A 27,024-nucleotide genomic window follows, 5' to 3' on the forward strand; every position below is an offset into this window, starting at 1 on the left:
ACAAAGCAAGTCTTAACAAATTTAAAAAGATTGAAATCTTACACAACACTTTCTCGGACCATAAAGGAATGATGTTGGAAATCAATAATAGGCAGAGTGCCAGAAAATTCACAAATACGTGGAGGCTCAACAACACACTCCTAAACAACGAGTGGGTCAAAGAAGAAATTGCTAGAGAAATTAGCAAATACCTCGAGGCAAATGAAAATGAAAACACAACATATCAAAACTTATGGGATGCAGCAAAGGCAGTGCTAAGAGGGAAATTTATTGCTCTAAATGCCTATATCAGAAAAGAAGAAAAGGCAAAAATTCAGGAATTAACTATCCATTTGGAAGAACTGGAGAAAGAACAGCAAGCTAACCCCAAAGCAAGCAAAAGGAAAGAAATAACAAAGATCAGAGCAGAAATAAATGAAATTGAAAACATGAAAACAATAGAGAAAATCAATAAGGCCAGAAGTTGGTTCTATGAGAAAATCAATAAGATTGATGGGCCCTTAGCAAGATTGACAAAAAGAAGAAGAGAGAGGATGCAAATAAATAAGATCAGAAATGGAAGAGGGGACATAACTACTGACCTCACAGAAATAAAGGAGGTAATAACAGGATACTATGAACAACTTTACGCTAATAAATACAACAATTTAGAGGAAATGGACGGGTTCCTGGAAAGACATGAACAACCAACTTTGACTCAAGAAGAGATAGATGATCTCAACAAACCAATCACAAGTAAAGAAATCGAAGCAGTCATTCAAAAGCTTCCTAAAAAGAAAAGTCCAGGACCAGACGGCTTCACATGTGAATTCTATCAAACATTCCAGAAAGAATTAGTACCAACTCTCCTCAAACTCTTCAAAAAAATCGAAGTGGAGGGAAAACTACCTAACTCATTCTATGAAGCCAACATTACCCTCATACCAAAACCAGGCAAAGATATTACAAGAAAAGAAAACTACAGGCTGATCTCTCTAATGAATACAGATGCAAAAATCCTCAATAAAATTCTAGCAAATCGTATCCAACAACACATTAAAAGAATTATTCATCATGACCAAGTAGGATTCATCCCAGGTATGCAAGGATGGTTCAACATAAGAAAATCAATTAATGTAATACACCATATCAACAAATTAAAGCAGAAAAATCACATGATCATCTCAATTGATGCAGAGAAGGCATTTGACAAGATTCAACATCCTTTCCTGTTGAAAACACTTCAAAGGATAGGAATACAAGGGAACTTCCTTAAAATGATAGAGGGAATATATGAAAAACCCACAGCTAATATCATCCTTAATGGGGAAAAATTGAAAACGTTCCCCCTAAGATCAGGAACAAGACAAGGATGTCCACTATCACCACTATTATTCAACATTGTGTTGGAGGTTCTAGCCAGAGCAATTAGACAAGAAAAAGAAATACAAGGCATCAAAATTGGAAAGGAAGAAGTAAAACTATCACTGTTTGCAGACGATATGATACTATACGTCGAAAACCCGGAAAAATCCACAACAAAACTACTAGAGCTAATAAATGAGTACAGCAAAGTAGCAGGTTACAAGATCAACATTCAAAAATCTGTAGCATTTCTATACACTAGCAATGAACAAGCGGAGGGGGAAATCAAGAAACGAATCCCATTTACAATTGCAACTAAAAGAATAAAATACCTAGGAATAAATTTAACTAAAGAGACAAAAGACCTATACAAAGAAAACTACAAAAAACTGCTAAAAGAAATCACAGAAGACCTAAACAGATGGAAGGGCATACCGTGTTCATGGATTGGAAGACTAAATATAGTTAAGATGTCAATCCTACCTAAATTGATTTACAGATTCAATGCAATACCAATCAAAATCCCAACAACTTATTTTTCAGAAATAGAAAAACCAATAAGCAAATTTATCTGGAAGGGCAGGGTGCCCCGAATTGCTAAAAACATCTTGAGGGAAAAAAACGAAGCTGGAGGTCTTGCGCTGCCAGACTTTAAGGCATATTATGAAGCCACAGTGGTCAAAACAGCATGGTATTGGCATAAAGATAGATATATCGACCAATGGAATCGAATAGAGTGCTCAGATATAGACCCTCTCATCTATGGTCATTTGATCTTTGATAAGGGAGTCAAGCCAACTCACCTGGGACAGAACAGTCTCTTCAATAAATGGTGCCTAGAGAACTGGATATCCATATGCAAAAGAATGAAAGAAGACCCATATCTCACACCCTATACAAAAGTTAACTCAAAATGGATCAAAGATCTAAACATTAGGTCTAAGACCATAGAACAGTTAGAGGAAAATGTAGGGAGATATCTTATGAATCTTACAATTGGAGGCGGTTTTATGGACCTTACACCTAAAGCAAGAGCACTGAAGAAGGAAATAAATAAATGGGAACTCCTCAAAATTAAACACTTTTGTGCATCAAAGAACTTCATCAAGAAAGTAGAAAGACAGCCTACACAATGGGAATCAATATTTGGAAACGACATATCAGATAAAGGTCTAGTATCCAGAATTTATAATGAGATTGTTCAACTCAACAACAAAAAGATAGTCAACCCAATTATAAAATGGGAAAAAGACTTGAATAGACACCTCTCAGAGGAGGAAATACAAATGGCCAAAAGACACATGAAGAGATGCTCAATGTCCCTGGCCATTAGAGAAATGCAAATCAAAACCACAATGAGATATCATCTCACACCCACCAGAATGGCCATTATCAACAAAACAGAAAATGACAAGTGCTGGAGAGGATGCGGTGAAAGAGGCACACTTATCCACTGTTGGTGGGAATGTCAAATGGTGCAACCACTGTGGAAAGCAGTTTGGCGGTTCCTCAAAAAGCTGAATATAGAATTGCCATACGACCCAGCAATACCATTGCTGGGAATCTACTCAAAGGAATTAAGGGCAAAAACTCAAACAGACATTTGCACACCAATGTTTATAGCAGCGTTATTTACAATTGCAAAGAGATGGAAACAGCCAAAATGTCCATCAACAGACGAGTGGCTAAACAAACTGTGGTATATACATACGATGGAATATTATGCAGCGTTAAGACAGGATAAACTTATGAAGCATGTAATAACATGGATGGACCTAGAAAACATTATGCTGAGTGAGTCTAGCCAAAAGCTAAAAGACAAATACTGTATGGTCCCAATGATGTGAATCGACACTCGAGAATAAACTTGGAATATGTCATTGGTAACAGAGTTCAGCAGGAGTTAGAAACAGGGTAAGATAATGGGTAATCGGAACTGATGGAATACAGACGGTGCAATAGGACTAGATACAAAAACTCAAAAATGGACAGTACAATAATACCTAATTGTAAAGTAATCATGTTAAAATACTGAACGAAGCTGCATCCGAGCTATAGGTTTTTGTTTTGTTTTGTTTTGTTTGTTTTGTTCTTATTATTATTACTTTTATTTTTTTTCTCTATATTAACATTCTATATCTTTTTCTGTTATACTGCTAGTTCTTCTAAACCGATGCAAATGTACTAAGAAACGATGATCATGCATCTATGTGATGATGTTAAGAATTACTGATTGCATATGTAGAATGGTATGATGTCTAAAAAAAAAAAATGGTCAGCACAATACTGCCTAATTGTAATGTAATTATCTTGGAACGCTGAATGAAGCTGCATCTGATCTATAGTTTTTTGTTTGTTTGTTTTGTTTTTTTTCTCTTATATATTTTTGTACTTTTTATTTTTATTTGTGTTTTCTCTCTGGGTTATCACTTTATTTCTTTTTCTGTTGTAGTGCTATTTCTTTCTCTAAATTGATGCATATGTACTGAGAAATGATGACCATACACCTATGTGATGATATTAAGAATTACTGATTGCATATGTAGAATGGATTGATTTCTATTGTTGTGTTAGTTAATTTTTTTAATTAATAAAAAAATTAAAAAAAAAATAATAAACAAATAAAAAAAAAAAGAAAGAAGGAAAGTCAGATATGATATATATAATACAAAAGGCAAAATGGCAGAGGAAAATATTATCCAAACAGTAATAACACTAAATGTTAATGGACTGAATTCCCCAATCAAAAGACATAGATTGGCAGAATGGATTAAAAAACAGGATCCTTCTATATGCTGTCTACAGGAAACACATCTTAGACCCAAAGATAAACATAGGTTGAAAGTGAAAGGTTGGGAAAAGATATTTCATGCAAATAACAACCAGAAAAGAGCAGGAGTGGCTATACTAATATCCAACAAGTTAGACTTCAAATGTAAAACAGTTAAAAGAGACAAAGAAGGACACTATATACTAATAAAAGGAACAATTAAACAAGAAGACATAACAATCATAAATATTTATGCACCGAACCAGAATGCCCCAAAATACGTGAGGAATACACTGCAAACACTGAAAAGGGAAATAGACACAAATACCATAATAGTTGGAGACTTCAATTCCCCACTCTCATCAATGGACAGAACATCTAGACAGAGGATCAATAAAGAAATAGAGAATCTGAATATTACTATAAAGGAGCTAGACTTAACAGACATTTATAGGACATTACATCCCACAACAGCAGGATACACCTTTTTCTCAAGTGCTCATGGATCATTCTCAAAGATAGACCATATGCTGGGTCACAAAGCAAGTCTTAACAAATTTAAAAAGATTGAAATCATACACAACACTTTCTCGGATCATAAAGGAATGAAGTTGGAAATCAATAATAGGTGGAATGCCAGAAAATTCACAAATACCTGGAGGCTCAACAACACACTCTTAAACAACGAGTGGGTCAAAGAAGAAATTGCAAGAGAAATTAGTAAATACCTCGAGGCAAATGAAAAAGAAAACACAACATATCAAAACTTATGGGATGCAGCAAAGGCAGTACTAAGAGGGAAATTTATTGCCCTAAATGCCTATAACAGAAAAGAAGAAAAGGCAAAAATGCAGGAATTAACTGTTCACTTGGAAGAACTGGAGAAAGAACAGCAAACTAATCCCAAAGCAAGCAAAAGGAAAGAAATAACAAAGATCAGAGCAGAAATAAATGAAATTGAAAATATGAAAACAGTAGAGAAAATCAATAAGACCAGAAGTTGGTTCTATGAGAAAATCAATAAGATTGATGGGCCCCTATCAAGATTGACAAAAAGAAGAAGAGAGAGGATGCAAATAAATAAGATCAGAAATGGAAGAGGAGACATAACTACTGACCTCACAGAAATAAAGGAGGTAATAACAGGATACTATGAACAACTTTACGCTAATAAATACAACAATTTAGAGGAAATGGACGGGTTCCTGGAAAGACATGAACAACCAACTTTGACTCAAGAAGACATAGATGACCTCAACAAACCAATCACAAGTAAAGAAATTGAATTAGTCATTCAAAAGCTTCCTAAAAAGAAAAGTCCAGGACCAGATGGCTTCACATGTGAATTCTACCAAACGTTCCAGAAAGAATTAGTACCAATTCTCCTCAAACTCTTCAAAAAAATCGAAGTGGAGGGAAAACTGCCTAATTCATTCTATGAAGCCAACATCACCCTCATACCAAAACCAGGCAAAGATATTACAAAAAAAGAAAACTACAGACCAATCTCTCTAATGAATACAGATGCAAAAATCCTCAATAAAATTCTAGCAAATCATATCCAACAACACATTAAAAGAATTATACATCATGACCAAGTAGGATTCATCCCAGGTATGCAAGGATGGTTCAACATAAGAAAATCAATTAATGTAATACACCATATCAACAAATCAAAGCAGAAAAATCACATGATCATCTCAATTGATGCAGAGAAGGCATTCGACAAGATTCAACATCCTTTCCTGTTGAAAACACTTCAAAAGATAGGAATACAAGGGAACTTCCTTAAAATGATAGAGGGAATATATGAAAAACCCACAGCTAATATCATCCTCAATGGGGAAAAATTGAAAACTTTCCCCCTAAGATCAGGAACAAGACAAGGATGTCCACTATCACCACTATTATTCAACATTGTGTTGGAGGTTCTAGCCAGAGCAATCAGACAAGAAAAAGAAATACAAGGCATCAAAATTGGAAAGGAAGAAGTAAAACTATCACTGTTTGCAGACGATATGATACTATACGTCGAAAACCCGGAAAAATCCACAACAAAACTACTAGAGCTAATAAATGAGTACAGCAAAGTAGCAGGTTACAAGATCAACATTCAAAAATCTGTAGCATTTCTATACACTAGCAATGAACAAGCGGAGGGGGAAATCAAGAAACGAATCCCATTTACAATTGCAACTAAAAGAATAAAATACCTAGGAATAAATTTAACTAAAGAGACAAAAGACCTATACAAAGAAAACTACAAAAAACTGCTAAAAGAAATCACAGAAGACCTAAACAGATGGAAGGGCATACCGTGTTCATGGATTGGAAGACTAAATATAGTTAAGATGTCAATCCTACCTAAATTGATTTACAGATTCAATGCAATACCAATCAAAATCCCAACAACTTATTTTTCAGAAATAGAAAAACCAATAAGCAAATTTATCTGGAAGGGCAGGGTGCCCCAAATTGCTAAAAGCATCTTGAGGAAAAAAACGAAGCTGGAGGTCTCGCGCTGCCTGACTTTAAGGCATATTATGAAGCCACAGTGGTCAAAACAGCATGGTATTGGCATAAAGATAGATATATCGACCAATGGAATCGAATAGAGTGCTCAGATATAGACCCTCTCATCTATGGACATTTGATCTTTGATAAGGCAGTCAAGCCAACTCACCTGGGACAGAACAGTCTCTTCAATAAATGGTGCCTAGAAAACTGGATATCCATATGCAAAAGAATGAAAGAAGACCCATCTCTCACACCCTATACAAAAGTTAACTCAAAATGGATCAAAGATCTAAACATTAGGTCTAAGACCATAAAACAGTTAGAGGAAAATGTAGGGAGATATCTTATGAAACTTACAATTGGAGGCGGTTTTATGGACCTTAAACCTAAAGCAAGAGCACTGAAGAAGGAAATAAATAAATGGGAGCTCCTCAAAATTAAACACTTTTGTGCATCAAAGAACTTCATCAAGAAAGTAGAAAGACAGCCTACACAATGGGAGACAATATTTGGAAATGACATATCAGATAAAGGTCTAGTATCCAGAATTTATAAAGAGATTGTTCAACTCAATAACAAAAAGACAGCCAACCCAATTACAAAATGGGAAAAAGACTTGAACAGACACCTCTCAGAAGAGGAAATACAAATGGCCAAAAGGCACATGAAGAGATGCTCAATGTCCCTGGCCATTAGAGAAATGCAAATCAAAACCACAATGAGATATCATCTCACACCCACCAGAATGGCCATTATCAACAAAACAGAAAATGACAAGTGCTGGAGAGGATGCGGAGGAAGAGGCACACTCATCCACTGTAGGTGGGAATGTCAAATGGTGCAACCACTGTGGAAGGCAGTTTGGCGGTTCCTCAAAAAGCTGAATATAGAATTGCCATACGATCCAGCAATACCATTGCTGCGTATCTACTCAAAGGACTTAAGGGCAAAGACACAAACGGACATTTGCACACCAATGTTTATAGCAGTGTTATTTACAATTGCAAAGAGATGGAAACAGCCAAAATGTCCATCAACAGACGAGTGGCTAAACAAACTGTGGTATATACATACGATGGAATATTATGCAGCTTTAAGACAGGATAAACTTATGAAGCATGTAATAATATGGATGGACCTAGAGAACATTATGCTTAGTGAGTCTAGCCAAAAACTAAAGGACAAATACTGTATGGTCCCACTGATGCGAACGGACATTCGAGAATAAACTTGGAATATGTCATTGGTAACAGAGTCCAGCAGGAGTTAGGAACAGGATCTGAGAACATCCCATCTAAACTTAAAGGAAGAAATAAACATCTATTAATTGATAACAGTCATGATATTCTTTCCATAAATATGTTAATATAACTTGTATTACAATACATAAAATATAAATGCAAAACTGAGAAATGCATAAAGAAACTTTTAAAAAATTACAGTGAATTTGACCAACACTGCCATGTGGAACTGATGACTTATATGAATTAGTTCAAAGAGATTTCTTTTTCAGAATATGTGTTGCAAATATACAAAAATATTGAAAATAAAATGCAAGGGAATATCAAAAAAAATAAAAAAAAATAATAGGGGGAACAAATGTTAAAATAAATTCAGTTTGAAATGATAGTGGTAAATGAAAGCGAGGGGTAAGGGGTAGGGTATGTATAGTCTTTTTTTCTCTATTATCATTTTATTTCTTTTTCTGTTGTCTTTTTATTTCTTTTTCTAAATCGATGCAAATGTACTAAGAAATGATGAATATGCAACTATGTGATGATATTAAGAATTACTGATTGTATATGTAGAATGGAATGATATCTTAATGTTTTGTTTGTTAATTTTTTTAATTAATAAAAAAAGTTAAAAAATAAAAATAAAAAAAGAAAAAAAGAATTATTGATTATATATGTAGAATGGAATGATTTCTAAATGCTGTTTGTTAATTTTTTTAATTAATAAAAAAAAAACTACTGTCAAAGTTCTTTGAGGGATGGGAGAAAAAATATGAAACTATTAAACTTTACCATCAGGGAATCCCCTGATACTGTGTCAAACATTAGGGACACCCAAATCAATAGGAAAAGGCCTTGATCTTGAGGTTTACTCTTGTGAAGTTTATGTAGGTAGTGGAGAAGCTTAGCCTCCGTACAGGCATGCCTAAGAGTTACTTCTGGAGGATCATTTTGTTGCTCAGGTATGGCCTCACTCTCTCTAAGCCCAACTCTGCAAGAGAAATATTGTCCTCCCCCATACATGGGACATGACATCCAGGGGTGAAAGTCTCCCTGGCAGCATGGGAGATGACTCCCAGGAATGAGTCGGCCCTGGCACTGTGGGATCAAGAATGCCATCCTGACCAAAACAGGGAAAAGAAGTATAACTAATAAAGTTATCAGTGGCTGAGAGAATTCAGATAGAGTCAAGACGCTACTCTGGAGGCGATTCCAAAGCAAGCTACCTATCATAACTTGCCAAACCCCAACCAAAACCATTCCTGCCAATCCTAAAGAACACCTAGAGCAGTATATGAGATTCCACAAGGGTTCCATGAGCTAGGGTAACTTTCCAGAAACCTACAACCTCCAGATGGTTCCCTGGATGAAATAAGTCCTGAAACCTAGAGGGCCCAGCCTCTCCAGAACATCAGGTAGTTCCATCTCCCTACTCCATATTAGTGACACACTCTTCCAACATGAGAAAGTTAGAATGGCCATAGCCCAAATACCCCTAAGGAGTGGGACAGAAAAATCAAAGTGATGGTGGAGTTATAAAGAGAAGGTAGGGTTTAACAAACAAATATGATTGCTGAATCATTAAACTGATATTTCTTTTAGTCTCCAGTATCTTACAGCAGCTAGAAGTAAAAACCTAAAATCGTGGAATTATAACCCACACCAAACTCTGAAATCTGTTCTACAACTAATTGTTGTGCTGTGCTTTGAAATTTATTGTTCGTATGTGTTATTTTTCACAAAAAAGAAAAAAAAAGTTCGATCATGATGATAAAAAAATATTTCTTCCTTCTAGCCTCCTATATTCTGAAGCAGCTAGAAAGAAAAATCTGAGAGGATGGTATGGTAGCCCATGATAAACTCTGGGATCTGTCCTTTCACTACTTTTTGAAGAATGCTTTGAAAACTATTACTTTCTTCTTTCTTTGCTTTGCATATATCTTATATTATACAATTTAAAAAGTTAAAAAAAAATGGGTGGGCTAACTGGTAAGTAGCATTGGAACAATTAATTAACCATATAGAAAATGACAAATTAAGATTCCTGTTACACACATTTATAAAATTAAACTCATGATATTTTAAAGACCAAAAAATAAGATAAAAGATTGATAAATTAGGCTACAACAAAAGGAATAAAAAACTACTGTAGGAAAAGAACTACAAAGTGAAAAAACAAATGAGAGTCTATAAGAAAGTATCTGTAACCTATATTACAAACTAAAGATTAATAAGCAGAATCTACAACTTCTACAAATCAGTAAGTAAAAGTGCCCTGAACAACCCATTCTGATCATATACTGAATGTTCTCTGTAGCACTGTCTGTAATTGAAAAAAAAGTAGAAAACGATCAACAGGCTATTGGTTGTATGAAAAACTGCCTTAATCATACAATGTACCTCATACAGCTAACACATCTTCATGTATCTACACAGTCGACCTCAAAAAATACAGTGGTGCATGAAAACAAGCAAGCTGCACAGTAAAGCATACAGTGTGATGGCGTTCATTTTTCTTCCTAGATACGTATGCACATATTTTCACAAGTGAAAAAGAATGCAGGAGAATGATCACACCGTGAACAGGAAAACAGCTATCTCCGAGGGGAAAGGTGGCAGTGTACAAGGACAGCGCAGCACGGTGGTGAAGAGCACAGCAGGTAAAGTAGTGAGCCTTGTGCACAAGTAAGATCACGAGGGATACTATTCACTGCTGCTGACACTGTCATTATTAGCGGCAAGAATCGTACCTCTTATTTCCTTGTCACTGCTTCACAAAACTTTATGTACATTTAGCTTAGGAGTCAGTAAACTTTTTCTTAAAGGGTCAGATAATAAATGTTCTAAGTTTTGCAGATGATGCAGTCTTTGTACAACTACTCAACTCTGTCCTTGGGTAGCCAGGAAGCAGTCATAGTCAAAACGTAAGTGTGGGAGCATGGGTGGTTCCGGGGTAGAATGCACGCCTTCCATGTGGGAGATCCGGGTTCAATTCTGAGACCATGCACCCCCCGCCAAAAAACTATAAGCAAATGTACTTCTTTTATCGCGGGTACGGACAGATGGGTAAAAACATAAGGATAAAAAATAAATAAATAGTAATGGGGATGGGGGTAAAAAAAAAAAAAGAGTAGATTGAAGTACTAGTGGTCATGAGAGGGAGGGATAAGAGGTATGGGATAAATACGTTTTTTCTTTCTATTTCTTTTTCTGGAGTGATTCAGATGTTCTAAAAATAATTGTGGTGATTAATACGCCAACGTGTGATGATACCATGAGCCACTGATTGTATAATTTGGATGTATTGTACGTGTATGAAGAGATCTCAATAAAAATATTTTCAAAAAATATATAAGCGGGGAGTGCAAGGGTAGTTCAGTGGTAGAATTCTCACATGCCATGCGGGAGACCTGGGTTCAATTCCCAGTACACGCACTTCCAAAAACAAAAAACAAACAAGCAAGCAAAACAAACTAACAAAAACAACTCTAAAAATTCAATATGGGCTTCCGGGTCAAGATGGCGGCTTAACAACATGCACATTTTAGTTTGTCCTCCAGAACTACTAAATAACCAGAAACAGTACAGAACAGCTCCCGGAGCCATGATAGTGACCGGACACACAGTGTACCCCAGTCTGGACCAGCTGGACCGGCTGCGAGCACCCCCAGAACCGTGAGTTCCCAAAGATGTGGCGGCCATCGCCCCTCCCCCACAGGCCGCTTCCCAGAGGGGAAAGGAAAGGACTTTACCAGCAGCAGGGACTGGGCACAATCAAACGCCAATTGTGGAACTAATTAACAAATTCTGACTACTAAAAACAGGCCCCCAGCTCAGGTGAACCTGATCAAAGCAGAGGTTGCTCATTATTGCCCCGGCGCCAAGGGGGAGTACTGACAGAAAAAGGTGGAAAAAAAAAAAAGAGAAGGAAACAGAGGTTTTTGTGGCTGTGTATCTACAAAGGCTTGACTGCCTCTGGATACAGTGGCAGGCCTTTCAGGTTGCAACTGCCCCAGGCATAGGCAGAAGTGAGCTCTTTTGGGGGCTTGTCTGGAGCCTGTGCCTTCCCCAGGGGAGGGGTGAAGCCCAACTCAGGTGGAATCCTTCCATCAAGGAATTCAGACACCAGGGCTTGGTAATTTGAAGCCATTAAAACCAGCCTACAACCTCTCCTCTGTCTCCACCACGCTCCCAGAAAGGAGAGTCCGCCAAAGTTAAAGGTACCACATCATCTTATGCTGGTGGGACCTACAGTCAGACAAGCGCCATGTACTGGGCAGGATAAGAAAAACAGAGTCCAGAGACTTCACAGGAAAGTCTTTCAACCTGCTGGGTCTCACCCTCAGGGAAAACCGACGCAGGTGACTCTTTCCTGCTGATAGGAGGCCAGTTTGGTCTGGGAAAATAAAATCTGGCTGGGGTCTATAATATCTAAGTAGACCCTCCTAAGTGTGTGTGGGGGAAAGGCACCACACAAGCAGGGCAAGAAACAAGAAAACAAGAACGGAAAAATTCTCCTCTGTTAAACAAAACTTAAGCTAAAGGTCCAGATAAAGCTGAACGGAATGTCAAAGAACAGATAGACAACAAATTCATCCAGCAAGAAAACCCTAGATAAAAGAAGTGAAAGCAATCTCCAGAATAAACTAATTAAGGTAATTAAATGCCTAGACACCAGCAAAAAATAACAAATCACACTAGGAAAATTGAAGATATGGCCCAGTCAAAGGAACAAACCAACAATTCAAATGACATACAGGAGCTGAAACAATTAATTCAGAATGTACGAACAGACATGGAAAACCTCATCAAAAACCAAATCAATGAATTGAGGGAGGATATAAAGAAGGCAAGGAAAGAACAAAAAGAAGAAACTGAAAGTCTGAAAAAACAAATCACAGAACTTATGGGAATGAAAGACACAGTAGAAGAGATGAAAAAATCAATGGAAACCTACAATGGTAGATTTCGAGAGACAGAACATAGGATTTCTGAACTGGAGGATGGAACATCTGAAATCCTACAAGAAACAGAAACTACAGGGAAAAAAATGGAAAAATATGAGCAGGGACTCAGGGAATTGAAAGACAATATGAAGCGCACGAATATACGTCTTGTGGGTATCCCAGAAGGAGAAGAGAAGGGAAGAGGAGGAGAAAAACTAATGGAGGAAATTATCACTGAAAATTTCCCAACTCTTATGAAAGACTTAAAATTACAGATCCAAGAAGTGCAGTGTACCCCAAAGAGAATAGATCCAAATAGACATACTCCAAGATATTTAATAATCAGAATGTCAGAGGTCAAAGAGAAAGAGAGGATCTTGAAAGCAGCAAGAGAAAAGCAATCCATCACATACAAGGGAAGCCCAATAAGACGCACAGATCTCTTAGCAGAAACCATGGAGGCAAGAAGACAGTGGGATGATATATTTAAATTATTAAAAGAGAAAAACTGCCAACCAAGAATTCTATATCCAGCAAAACTGTCCTTCAAAAATGAGGGAGAAATTAAAACATTTTCAGACAAAAAATCACTGATAGAATCTGTGACCAAGAGATCAGCTCTGCAAGAAATACTAAAGGGAACACTAGAGATGGATATGAAGGCAGAAGAGAGAGGTGTGGAGAAGAGTGTAGAAAGGAAGACTATGAGTGAAGGTAAAAAGAAGGAAAATTAGATATTACACATAAAATCCAGAAGGTAAAATTGTAGAAGAAATTACTACCCATGCAGTAATAACACTGAGTATTAATGGATTAAACTCTCCAATCAAAAGACATAGTCTGGCAGAATGGATTAAAAAACAGGACCCATCTATATGCTGTCTCTACTCAAAGGACACGAGGCCAAGGACACAAATGGACATTTACACACCAATGTTTATAGCAGCATTATTAACAATCACCAAGAGATGGAAACAGCCAAAATGTCCATCAACAGACAGTTGGCTAAACAAACTGTGACATTTACATAAGATGGAATATTATGCAGATGTAAGACAGAATAAAGTTATGAAGTATATAACAACATGAATGGACCTTAAGGACATTACGCTGAGTGTCATTAGCCAGAAACAAAAGGACAAATACTGTATGGTTGCAATGATATGAACTGACATTAGTGAATAAACTTGGAATATTTCTTTGGTAACGGAGACCATCAGGAGATAGAAATAGGGAAAGATATTGGGTAATTGGAGCTGAAGGGACACAGACTGTGCAACAGGACTGAATATAAAAACTTAGAAATGGACAGCACATTATCTAACTGTAATACAATTATGTTAAAACACTGAATGAAGCTGCATATGAGAATGACAGAGGGAGGAGGGCTGGAGCATAAATGAAATCACAAAGAAAGATAGATGATAAAGATTGAGATGGTGTAATCTAGGAATCCCTAGAGTGTATAATGATAGTGACTAAATGTACAAATTTAAAAAATGTTTTTGCATGAGAAAGAACAAAAGAATGTCATTACTGCAGTGTGCTGAAAATAGATGGTACATAATATTTAAAAATTTCAACTAATGTGTGAGACTAAAGCAAAAAATGTTTATTTGGTACATTCTATACTTTGACTAGTGCATCTCCTAATATAACTTACGTAGATAGTTGATTGAACACCTTAAGTACATGGAACTTTGTATAGGACATGAGATTTTGTTGGTTCGTCCAGGTGATGCCCTGATGAATTTCAGAGTGATTTGATCAGTGAGTGGAAAAGTATTTGCAAAGTCCCCTTCGGGGAATGGTGAGAACGGGGGAAAACTCAACTTCCCCAAGTTGAATTCTTGATATTCTCACAAGTAGTGTGGACAACCAAAGCTATAGGCTGAGCCCCCAGTCTTGGGGTTTGTTCATATGAAACTTAACCCCACAGGGGATAGGGCAAGCCTACTTAAAATTAAGCCTAAGAGTCACCCCCAAGAGAACCTCTTTTGTCGCTCAGATGTGGCCTCCCTCTCTCTCCAGCCAACACAGCAAGCAGACTCACCACCCTCCCCCTGTCTACGTGGGACATGACTACCAGGGGTGTGGCTCTTCCTGGCAGTGTGGGACAGAAATCTCAGAATGAGCTGAGATTCAGCATCAAGGGATTGAGAAAACCTTCTCGACCAAAAGGGGGAAGAGTGAAATGAGACAAAGTATCAATGGCTGAGAGATTCCAAACTGTTAAGAGGTTATCCTGGAGGTTATTCTTATGCATTAAGTAGGTATCACCTTGTTATCCAAGATGTAATGGAGAGGCTGGAGGGAACTGCCTGAAAATGTAGAGCTGTGTTCCAGTAGCCATGTTTCTTGATGACGATTGTAAAATGATATAGCTTTCACAATGTGACTGTGTGATTGTGAAAACCTTGTGTCTGATGCTCCTTTTATCTACCTTGTCAACAGATGAGAGGAACATATGGAATAAAAATAAATAATAGGGGGAACAAATGTTAAAACAGATTTAGTTCGAGATGCTAGTGATCAATGAAAGGGATCAGTAAGGGGTATGACCTGTAAATTTTTTTTTGTTTGTTTGTTATATTTTTCTGTTGTCTTTTTATTGCTTTTCCTGAATTGATGCTAATGTTCTGGGAAATGATCATGATGACGAATATGCAAGTATGTGATGACATTGTGAATTGCTGAGTGTATGTGCTGGGAATGTTTGTTTCTTGTAATTTTTTTAATTAATAAAAAATTTTAAAAAAAATTCAATATGGTGCTACAATAATGGGATACTCACACGGAAAAATAATGAAATGGGACCCCATCATATGGCATATAAATAGACAGACAGACAGAATTGAATGGATATAGGTGTGTCCCAATACAACTTTATTTACAAAAAACAAGCATTATGCCAAAGTTGGTCTATGAGAGAGAATTTGCTGACCCATGATCTAGAAAACTGTATATGCAATTTGCATGTGATCCACATATGCTTATGAGAACTGTGAAATATATTTTAAACTTAAAAAGATATTATTCATACACTTAGATAAAGCCACTTCTTTATTTTTACTTCTTCCCTGTTCTATTCTCTGTTACTTACCCAGCAACCCTATAAATACCCAGCATACACAAAACAGAAATTCTGGGTATATCAAAGGTCACAGGAAAGCTTCACCAAACCACTGTTCTAGTATAGGCCTTAGGCCTTTATAAATGACCAAAAGCTAGTGGCTTCCATGACAAGCAAAACAAAAAGGAAAAAGAAACCAAGTTTTCTTGTGTCTAATGCTTCTTTTATCCAGGGTATGGACAGATGAGTTAAAAAATATGGATTAATAAATAATAGGGGGGTAAGGGGTAAAATAAATTAAGTAGATTGCAATACTAGTGGTCACTGAGCGGGGGGGTTAGGGATATGAGATGCATGAGTTTTTTCTTTTTTCTTTTTCTGGAGTGATGCAAATGTTCTAAAAAATGATCACAGTGATGAACACACAACTATGTGATGATATTGTGAGCCACTGATTGTACACCATGTATGGAATGTATGTGTGTGAAGATTTATCAATAAAAAAAAAAACAACAAAAAAACACAAAAACCAAGTTTTCATTTCAGTCTCAGTTTCTTTTCTGCCCTCACTGTTTTCTAATTTGCTATGGGAAATAAGTGATGAAGTAAGAGTATACTGCTTTTCTTTAAATATCCTTATAACTCATTCATAAATCCCTTTCCCACACCACAATTACTGGAAGCTCTGTAAAAACTGGCAATCACATCTAGGACAAGACTCTGCATATTCCTGAGAGCAGCCTGCATCTCTAGAGGAGCCCAGCATTCCACACTATTTTCGTGTTACCTACCCCAGCCCCATAGGCTACTGCGAGGGCCAAACCAAGAGGCAGCACACGACAGCTGGCTCCCTGCTTGGGAGCCCAATGCTGCCCTCTGTGAGTATGGGGCTTTATGACATAAACAGAGGACCCCCAAACCAGTGTCTGCTGGACTCACCTGCAGCTGGAGGCTCAGGGCTCTGTGCGTCACAGCTGTGACATGGAGGGCATGGTCCACACGGACTTGTTCAAGTTGCCGCCTCCACTCACACCACCACACCCTGCCGAAAAGCAAATTGAACATGGAGCCTGTGCTGGTTTGAAAGGATGTATGTACCGGCCTTGTTTTAATCCTAATTCCATTTTGTAAAAGCAGCTGTTTTTTTTAATCCCTATTCAGCATTGTATGGTTGAATCTGTAATTAGATCATCTCCCTGGAGATGTGATTTAATCAAAAGTGCTTGTTAAGATGGATTAGGTAGAGGCACGTCTCACCCATTTGAGTGGTTTCTGAAGTCCTATAAAAGAGGAAACATTTTGGAGAATGAAATATTCAGAGAGAGCAGAGCAGAATGACTTGGCCACGAGCAGAGTCCACCAGCCAGTGACCTTTACACGTGAAGAAGTAAAACGCCTCCCGGGGAGCTTCATGAAACAGGAAGCCAGGAGAAGAAGCCAGCAGATACGCCGTGTTCATCATGCGCTCTTCTAGATGAGAGAGGAACCCTGACTGTGTTTACCATGTGCCTTTCCAGATGAGAGAGAAACTCTGGCTGTGTTCGCCATGCGCCATTCCACTTGAGAGTAAAACCCTGAACTTCATCGGCCTTCTTGAACCAAGGTATCTTTCCCTGGATGCCTTAGATCGGACATTTCTATACACTTGTTATAACTGGGACGCTTTCTCGGCCTTAGAACTGTAAACTAGAAATTTATTAAATCCCCTTTTTAAAAGCCATTCCGTTTCTGGTATACTGCATTCCTGCAGCTAGCAAATTAGAACAGAGCCCATCAGAAAACAAGCCATCAGGAAAATAAAAAGGTTAGCCAGGGTTCTTACACTCTGCTCAAGTCCCTCTCCCTTATGGGTGCCATCTTTAGATTAGCGTCTTATGGTACAAAAATTATAGAGATGCCATCCTAGAGCTGAGGGTTCCAGATTGCAAATGGATGGTTCCTAAGTCAAACTCAGCCTTAGGCACTATACAAATCATCTGTTTGGCCTATACAATTTCTTAAAAATATATATAAATTATTGCCAACATTTAACAATCAGGAGATTTCATTGAATCATCTGCAAAATCAGTAGCTCTGGCTATGGTGGGCTAGGCCAAACAGTGGCCTTTCACTTTCCAATCTAGACAGTCCCTCCCATTCCAACTGTCCTTGGTTCCTGGCTTCTTTTTCTGCTATCATTATTTCCTAATTTGCTGTAGGAAAACAGAAATGAGGAAATGAGAGTTTGCAACCTGTGCTTTTTTTTTAAATAACTACTTTTCCCAGTCACTCTAACCCACAAATATCTCTTTTTTCCTGGGCCAGGCTTATCTGTATCATTCACTTAAAAAATTCAAGTTGTCTTACATTATTATTTATCTGTTTAACCACTTATGGAATAACAAGTTCCCTGAATGCCCCAGCACCAAAACAGTACCAGGAATATTTTGATCACTCAATAAATAAATACTGAATAAATGAATTTATTATATAAAAATATCTCCAATTGACTCTAGAATTCCATACTTGTTAAAAATACTTGCTGAATACATTTTAAATAACTACCTTTTTTTTTTTTTTTTTTACATGGGTAGGCATTGGGAATTGAACCCAGTTTCCAGTATGGCAGGCGAGAATTCTGCCATTGAGCCGCCATTGAACGACTCAATAACTCCTTTATTTTTAACCCTGGTGTTCTGTATACCATATTATACACTTTACAGATACTACTTTATTTATTCGCCATGACAGCCCTGAAAAATTCAGTGTATGCTTATTTCACAGGTGAAGAAATTGGGAGATGGAGAGGTGACATAATTCAGTAATACATAATCCTTACAACAAGAATTCAAACCCAAGGCAGTCCAGCTGTAAAGTCTCTGCTCTTATGCATACAATATATAACACTAGCTCTTTGGGGCAGGAAATGAACTTTTAATAATCTGCCACTCAGGACATCAGAGGACTAGTGAAAACACCGACAGTGGAATCAACACCTCTCTGGACAACTGCTGACCCCAGTCTCATTGTCAGCTCATTGTCACACGTCTGGCTTTAAAAGTGGACTAACTCATGTCGCTCCAGCGTGTTTGGTAATGCTGATGAGATGCAGTGCAGGGTCACAAATCAGACCTTGGGCATGGGAAAAATTAGTGGGTGAGCCCTAGCTGGTCTCGCCAATTACAGTTTATGTGAGCTCAGGCAAGTTACTCAACCTTTCTGAGCCTCAGAATCCTAATTTGGACAATAACAGTATTTAGTTCACAGTTTATGGTAATGTTTAAATGAGATACTTGACGTAGAAAAAGTAACACACCCACACAAAATTAGCACAGGGTTTATAACGTAGTAAGTGCTCAGTGTAAATTATGATTATGTAATAACCGGCACTCATAGCTGAACAAGTTATCAATAAATACTTACGAGGCATTAATTATATTCAAAGCATTATCTTAAGGTGGGTTTTAATGCTGCATTACACCAGCATAAAATAAGGATGGCTGCTGGCATGGATGCCACTGAATACACTCACCACAGGATACTCCGCTGCCTGAACTCCAAAGCGGTGGTCTGCATCTGAAGTTTCGTCCTGCCAACAACCACGTAGATTAACCAGGACTTCCAGACCTTGCGCATCTTTTGCTTCGCATCTAGAGTCACCAAAGAGATTTTTTAGAAGGGGGTTGTGCTGGTTTGAAGGGATGTATGTCCCCTAGAAAAGCCACGTTTTGGTCTAAATCCTATTTTGTAAAGACAGAATAATCCCTATTCCATACTGTATGTTTGAAATTGTAATCAGATCATCTCCCTGGAGATGTGATTTAGTCAGGAGTGGTTGTTAAACTGGATTAGGTTGACAACATGTCTCCACCCATTTGGGTGGGTCTTCATAAGTTTCTGGAGTCCTATAAAAGAGGAAACATTTTGGAGAATGAAAGAGACTCGGAGAGAGCAGAGAGTGCTGCAGCATCACAAAACAGAGAATCCACCAGCCAGCGACCTTTGGAGATGAAGAAGGAAAATGCCTCCCAGGGAGCTTCATGAAACAGAGAACCAGCAGAAGCTAGCAGATGATGCTGTGTTCACCATGTGCCTTTCCAAATGAGAGAGAAACCCTGAACTTCATTGGCCTTCTTGAACCAAAGTATCTTTCCCTGGATACCTCTGATTGGACATTTCTATACACTTGTTTGCTTGAGACATTATCTTGGCCTTAGAACTGTAAACTAGCAACTTAGTAAATTCCCCTTTTTAAAAGCCGTTCTGTTTCTGGTATATTGCATTCAGGCAGCCAGCAAACTAGAATAGGGGTGGGGGGGGGGGGGAAATTACGCTGCATTATGGTAAAAGGTCAAGTGCTCTTTGTACTCAACCCTACTTTGAATACATGAAGCCTTCCACAGTCTTTATGTGCCCCCTGCTGGGAAAGCTGAGAAGTGAAAATCAACAAGGATGCAAATGAGAAATGTTTACATAAATGATGACTTTTTGTTTCATAAGTGATGACCCTTACCCAAATATTTCAAAGAAATCCAACATATTGTACCATTCAGAAATCCTTTATTTTAAAAGTCTTTGTTTTTCAGAGATACATTCTGAAATATTTACAGGGGAAATGATGTCAACAACACACGAAATGGAGAAGTAATTCGAATATAAATGAAACACGACTGGCTGTGAGTCGATAACTGTTGAAGTTGGGTAATGGAGATCCCATATATTATCTTTCTATTTCGTACGTATTTAAAATTTTCCACAATATAAAGTAAAATAAGAAGAACGAAAGAAGAAGAAATCATGTTACAAAACTTGCCGTTCGGAATAGTAATGGTAAAGCAGAATAAGCATGACAAAGGGAAGTGACATACCTGATTGGGAAACAGATCACAAAGGGATATTGGTGGTCCTAGAAGAAGGGCAATTTATGGGAGATGCAAAGATCCACAGGTCTCCGTTTGCAATAAATTCCGTTTTCATTATGAAAATGAAGTAAATTTGTACCACTAATGAAGAAAATTTCTTTCCTTTTCTTTTTAGAATGCAAAGGAGAAAATAAAATTATATTAACCATTTTCAGGACATTATCTAAAATGTGTCAGTAGACTATAGCTATACTTCATATTTCACAGTTGTTGACAAGTCAAATCAAGATATGAAGGACAATTTAACATGTGGCTTCCTTGGCCCACTCCAGAATGAGGCCCAAGATGGTTTAGAGTTTAAGCTCCTGAGTCAGACAAGCCGAGACTAATACTACCCCATCACCGATTAGCTAAACACACTGGCACAAGTTCTTCATCTTTAAAATCACACATACCTCCCCTAGAGGTATGCACAGTGTAGAAAGTGAGATAATCTGTGAAAGGCATCTCCAATAAATGCTAGTGGCTCTTTTTTTTTTAATTTATTTTTTATTATCAAACCAAAACAACATAAAAACATGAACATTCTTAACATGCAAACACTGCATACATGGTGTACAATTGATGGCTTACAATATCATCACCATGATCACGTTTTTAGAACACTTGCATCACTCCAGAAATAGAAATAGAAAAAAGAAAAAACTCATACATATCATACCCCCACCCCCCCTCTCAACTGACCACTAATATTTCCATCAACTCAACAGATTTTAACCTTTGTTCTCCCTATTTTGTTTCTATACCCGACCCCTCCCTTTCATTGTTCACTAGTATTTCAATCTACTCAATTTATTTTAACGTTTGTTCCCCCTATTATTTATTTTTCATCCATATTTTTTACTCATCTGTCCATAACACGTAGATAAAAGGAATGTCAGACATAAGGTTTTCACAATCACACAGTCCCATTGCGAAAACTATATCATTATACAATCATCTTCAAGAAACATGGCTACTGGAACACAGCTCTACAGTTTCAGGCACTTCCCTCTAGCCTAATATACCTTAAACTAGAAAGGGGATCATTTATATCATGCATAAGAATAACCTCCAGGATAACCTCTTGACTCTGTTTGAAATTCTCAGCCACTGACGCTTTATTTTGTCTCATTCTTCTCTTCCCTCTTTTGGTTGAGAAGGTTTTCTCAATCCCTTGATGCTGAGTCCCGCTCATTCTAGGATTTCTGTCCCACATTGCCAGGGAGGTTTACACCCCTGGGAGTCATGTCCCACGTAGGAATGGGGAGGGCTGTGAGTTTGGCTTGCCATGTTGGCTGACAGAGAGATACGCAGTGGTTCTTTTTTTGAGCGTGTGTTCTAGTTTGCTAGCTGCCAGAATGCAATACACCAGAAACAGAATGGCTTTTAAAGGGGGTGATTTAATGAGTTGCTAGTTTACAGTTCTAAGGCTGAGAAAATGTCCCAATTACAACAAGGCTATAGTAATGTCCAATCAAAGGCATCCAGGGGAAGATACCTTGGTTCAAGAAGGCCGATGAAGTTCAGGGTTTCTCTCTCAAGTGAGATGGCACATGGCAAACACAGTCAGGGCTTCTCTCTCCGCTGGAAGGGCACATGGCAAATACGGCATCATCTGCTAGCTTTCTCTCCTGGCTTCCTATTTCATGAAGCTCCCCGGGAGGCATTTTCCTTCTTCATTTCCAAAGGTCACTGGCTGGTGGACTCTCTGCTTCGTGGTACTGCAGCATTCTCTACCCTCTCTGAGTCTCTCTGAATCTCCAAAATGTTTCCTCTTTTATAGGACTTCAGAAACTAATCAAGACCCACCCAAATGGGTGGAGACATGTCATCCCCTAATCCAGTTTAACAACCATTCTTAACTAAATCACATCAACCAGGGAGATGATCTCATTATAGTTTCAAATATACAGTATTGAATAGGGATTATTCTACCTTTAAGAAATGAGATTTATATTAAAACATGGCTTTTCTTAGGGGACATACTTCCTTTCAAACCAGCACAGTGTGCAACCTAGGAATCTGCACCAACCATCTTTCCATGATTCTGATGCACGTGACAATCTGAGGACCACGCGCACCCTAAGGCCCAGAAAGTTTTTGACAGTGCAAGAGGGAACAGAGACTGTCTGGGGTCTGTGGGCATGGACTGACAGCTCTCACATGTCTGAAAGAATTCATTTTAATCAAACATTCAAGTAGCCTTTCACTTCTACTTCACAAGAGAGCTGCAGACATACATAATTATAATTAACGATATACAACAGCAAAATACACTCCTTTCAAGTATATTTGGAATATTCACCAAAAATAACACATTCTGAGTCATAAAACCAATCTCAAATTTAAAAAAATCTTCAGTCATACCAGGTATTGATCTCTGATCACCACAGAATAAACTAGAAACCAATTATAGAAAGATAATGGAAAATTCCCCAAGTATTAGGATATAAAACATACTTCTAAATAATCTATAGATCAAAGAGGAAGTCTGAAGAGAAATTAGAAAATGTTTTCTACCTAAGTAAAATGGAAAAAAGCATATCAGAATTTATAGGATACAGTTAAAATAGCGTTTAAAAGTTAATTTTGTAACAGTAAATATATATGTTAAAGAAAAAGGAAATGTGTCAAATCAATAATCCCAGCTTGTACTTAAGACACCAGAATAAGAAGACTAAATTAAAACCAAAGCTTGAGGAAGCGGGCTTATAATAAAGATAGGGGCAGAAATCAAGGAAACTGAGTTAAACAGAAAAGCAATAGGGAATATCGATGAATGCAAAAGTTCGTTATTTGAAGAGATCAATACAATTGATAAAGTTCTTGCTAGACTGGCCAAGCATAAAAGACAAAAGACACAAAGTACTAACACAAGGAATGAAAGAAGCGCTATCACTATAGACCCTGCAATCATTAAAATTATAACGGAATACTTCAAGTGACTCTCTGCCCATAAATTTGATATAGCATTTGAAACAGACCAACTCTGAATAAACTACCAAACTCACTCAAGAATAGATAACATGAATTCTCTTCTATCTATTAAAGAACATGAATTCAAAGTTAAAAACCCTCCAAGAAAGAAAACTCCAAGCCCAAATGACTTCACTGGTGAATTTTATCAAGCAAGTAAGGGAGAAGTAATAGAAATTTTACAAATCTTTCAGAAAACAGAAGAGGATGACACATTTCCCAACTTATTTTATGAGGCCACTATCACCCTGATACCAAAATGAGACAGTGATATTATATGAAAAGAAAACTATAGACTAATATCCTTCATGAACATAGTTACAAAAATCCTGAACAAAATATTAACAAATTAAATGCAGTAATATATAAAAAGATAATGTATCAGGAAGAAGTGGAGTTCATCTGAAAAATCTAAGGCTGGGTCAACATTCAAAAATCACTCAATCACTCAATAATGATTCGACCAGTGAGTGGAAAAGTATCTGCAAAGTCCCCTTCGGGGAGTGGTGAGAATGGGGAGAAATTCAACTTCCCCCAGGTGAATTCTTGATATTCTCACAAGCAGTTTGGACAACCAAAGCTATAGGCTGAGCCCCCAGTCTTGGGTTTGTTCATATGAAACTTAACCCCACATAGGATAGGTCAAGTCTACTTAAAATGTAGGCCTATGAATCACCCCCAAGAGAGCCTCTTTTGTTGCTCAGATGTGGCCTCTATCTCCAGCCAACACAACGAGCAATCTCACCACCCTACCCCTCTCTACGTGGGACGTGACCCCCAGGAGTGTGGGCCTTCCTGGCAACGTGGGACAGAGATCTTGGAATGAGCTGAGACTCAGCATCAAGGGATTGAGAAAAATCCTAGAATGAGCTGAGATTTAGCATCAGGGGATTGAGAAAACCTTCCCAACCAAAAGGGGGAAGAGTGAAATGAGACAAAGTGTCAATGGCTGAGAGATTCCAAACAGAGTTGAGAGGTTATCCTGGAGGTTATTCTTATGCATTAAGTAGCTGTCATCTTGTTATTCAAGATGTAATGGAGAGGCTGGAGGGAACTGCCTGAAAATGTAGAGCTGTGTTCCAGTAGCCATGTTTCTTGAGGATGATTGAATAATGATACAGCTGTCACAATATGACCCTGTGATTGTGAAAGCCTTGTGTCTGATGCTCCTTTTATCTACCCTGTCAACAGACGAGTAGAACATATGGAATAAAAATTAAAAATGGGGGGAACAAATATTAAGGTAAATTTAGTTTGAAATGCTAGTGATCAAAGAAAGCGAGGGGTAAGGGGTATGGTATGTATAATCTTTTTTCTTTCTGTTTTCATTTTATTTCTTTTTCTGTTATCTTTTTATTTCTTTTTCTGAATTGATGCAAATGTTCTAAGAAATGATGAATATGCAACTAAGTGATGATATTGTGAATTACTGATTTTATATGTGGAACGGAATGATCATATGTTAACATTTTAGTTCGTTTGTTAATTTTTTTGAATCAATAAATAAATTTAAAAAAACTGCAATGATGAAACACTGCACAACAACTAGGTTGGCTATTATTTAAAAAACAAAAACAAAAACAGAAAATAACAAGTGCTGGCAAGGAAGAAATAAGAACCCTCAGACACTGTTAGTGGGAATGTTAAATGGTGCAGTTGCTGTGGAAAATAGTTTGGTTGTTCCTCAGAAAGTTTAGCATAGAATTAACATATGATCCAGCAATCTTTCCACTTCTAGGTTTATACTGAAAAAACTTGAAAGCTGGGACTCAATCAGATATTTGTACACCAATGTTCATAGCAGCGTTAGTCACAATAGCCAAAAGGTGGAAAACAACCCATGTCCATCAAGGGGGAATGGAATAAAAAATATGGTATATCCATATCATATTTCATAATGCCAATGAAGTATTATTCAGCCACAAAAAGGAACCATTCAGAATGAGATTCTGATACATGCTATGACATGGATAAGCCTCAAAGACATCCTTTGAGTGAAATAGGCCAGACACATAAAAACAGACACTGTATGATTCTAGATACATGAAATAGTTATATTAAATAACTAGAACATGCAAATTCAGAGACAGAACGTAGAATAGTGGTTCCGAGGTGGGGGGGAGGGGAAATGAGGAATCAATATTTAATGGGTGCAGAGTTTGTTTAGAGTGAAGGAAAAGTTTCGGTGATGGATGGTGGTGATGGTAAGCACAGTACCGGAAATAGAATTAAAGCCACTGAGTTGTATGTGGGAAGGTGGTTAAAACTTGGAATATCATGATGCACATGTTACTTCCCTCCCCCCTCCCCCCCCAAAAAAGAGGCATGCGTAAGAGCTTCAGGAACAAAGACAAGGGAAGCAAGAACCTACTGTACTGGGAAAGATCAGGGAAAGCTACAGAGGGGTAGGAGGCATTTAAAATAGGCCTGAACGAGGAACTGCAGAAGCAAAGAGAGAAAGTGCACATCTGGGGTGGCAAGGGTGGAGGGCGCGTGGGAACAGCGGAGGAAGGAGGTAAAGACATTGTATGCCACAGCAAGGAGTGTTGGCTTTATTCTATAAGCAAAAATGAGACAAATGAATGTTTATGCAAAGGAGTCAGAGGGTCTTATCTCTGTCTTACCACTCTTATAGCTACGTGCACAATGAGAAAGGGGAGAAAATAAATGCAGGGAGCTCAAGAGGTACTTATAACCTCTGGGGAAAAGATGATTAACCACAGGCAGTGGCAATGGAACTTAGGAAGAGATGGTTGCAAGCGACACTTCAGAGGGCCATCGTACAAGGTTAGATAATAATGGTGTGAAGCATGAGGAATGGACAAACTATTACTAAGTAAGGTTCCGCCTGAATGGGAAATGGTGGGGGGAGTTGATAAGTGGTACTGTGCCCTACGAAGTTTGAGGTGCCTGCAGGACATTCCTGGGGAATAACAATACAAGCTGCTTTATCTTTTTTTTTTTTTTAACTATTTTTTACAGGCTTTTTTCCCCTTGGACTCCCCACATTAGTTTCTAGGCTCAACTCACACAGAAACCAGATACTGACCAGAGTTAGACCGGTGACAGGATCACTAAGGGGCAACATCAGCAAAGCAGATCAGAAGCGAGTCTCAGTTCAATCTGACAGACGGCAGCAAGACAGACAGAAGCACCAGGTGCCATGGGAAAAACAAACAAGCACGAGGCACCCACAGGGCATGGATAGCCAGCTCACATAATCGTGGATGAATGAGCTGTGAGTGCCAAAACCATGCCATAAAGAGAATACCCCAGGGAT

At 37.9% G+C, this 27,024-nt stretch overlaps 1 protein-coding gene across 12 annotated transcripts in view; it reads right to left on the reverse strand.

Moving 5' to 3' along the window:
* Positions 1-27,024, reverse strand: part of SFI1 (SFI1 centrin binding protein) — a 130,853-nt gene that overhangs the window by 52,012 nt on the left and 51,817 nt on the right. For 11 of the 12 annotated variants that reach the window (XM_077160487.1, XM_077160488.1, XM_077160486.1 and 8 more), the window contains 2 exons: positions 19,397-19,514; positions 16,825-16,927 (listed from right to left, as the gene is read on the reverse strand). In XM_077160487.1, the coding sequence (XP_077016602.1) occupies positions 16,825-16,927; positions 19,397-19,514 (221 nt within the window). Of the gene's footprint in view, positions 1-16,824; positions 16,928-19,396; positions 19,515-20,732; positions 20,894-27,024 lie in introns of all 12 variants that reach the window. The other variant, XM_077160489.1, reaches the window with a different exon arrangement.

Source organism: Tamandua tetradactyla, chromosome 5 (assembly GCF_023851605.1).
Source record: "Tamandua tetradactyla isolate mTamTet1 chromosome 5, mTamTet1.pri, whole genome shotgun sequence".
NCBI lineage: Eukaryota > Metazoa > Chordata > Mammalia > Pilosa > Myrmecophagidae > Tamandua > Tamandua tetradactyla.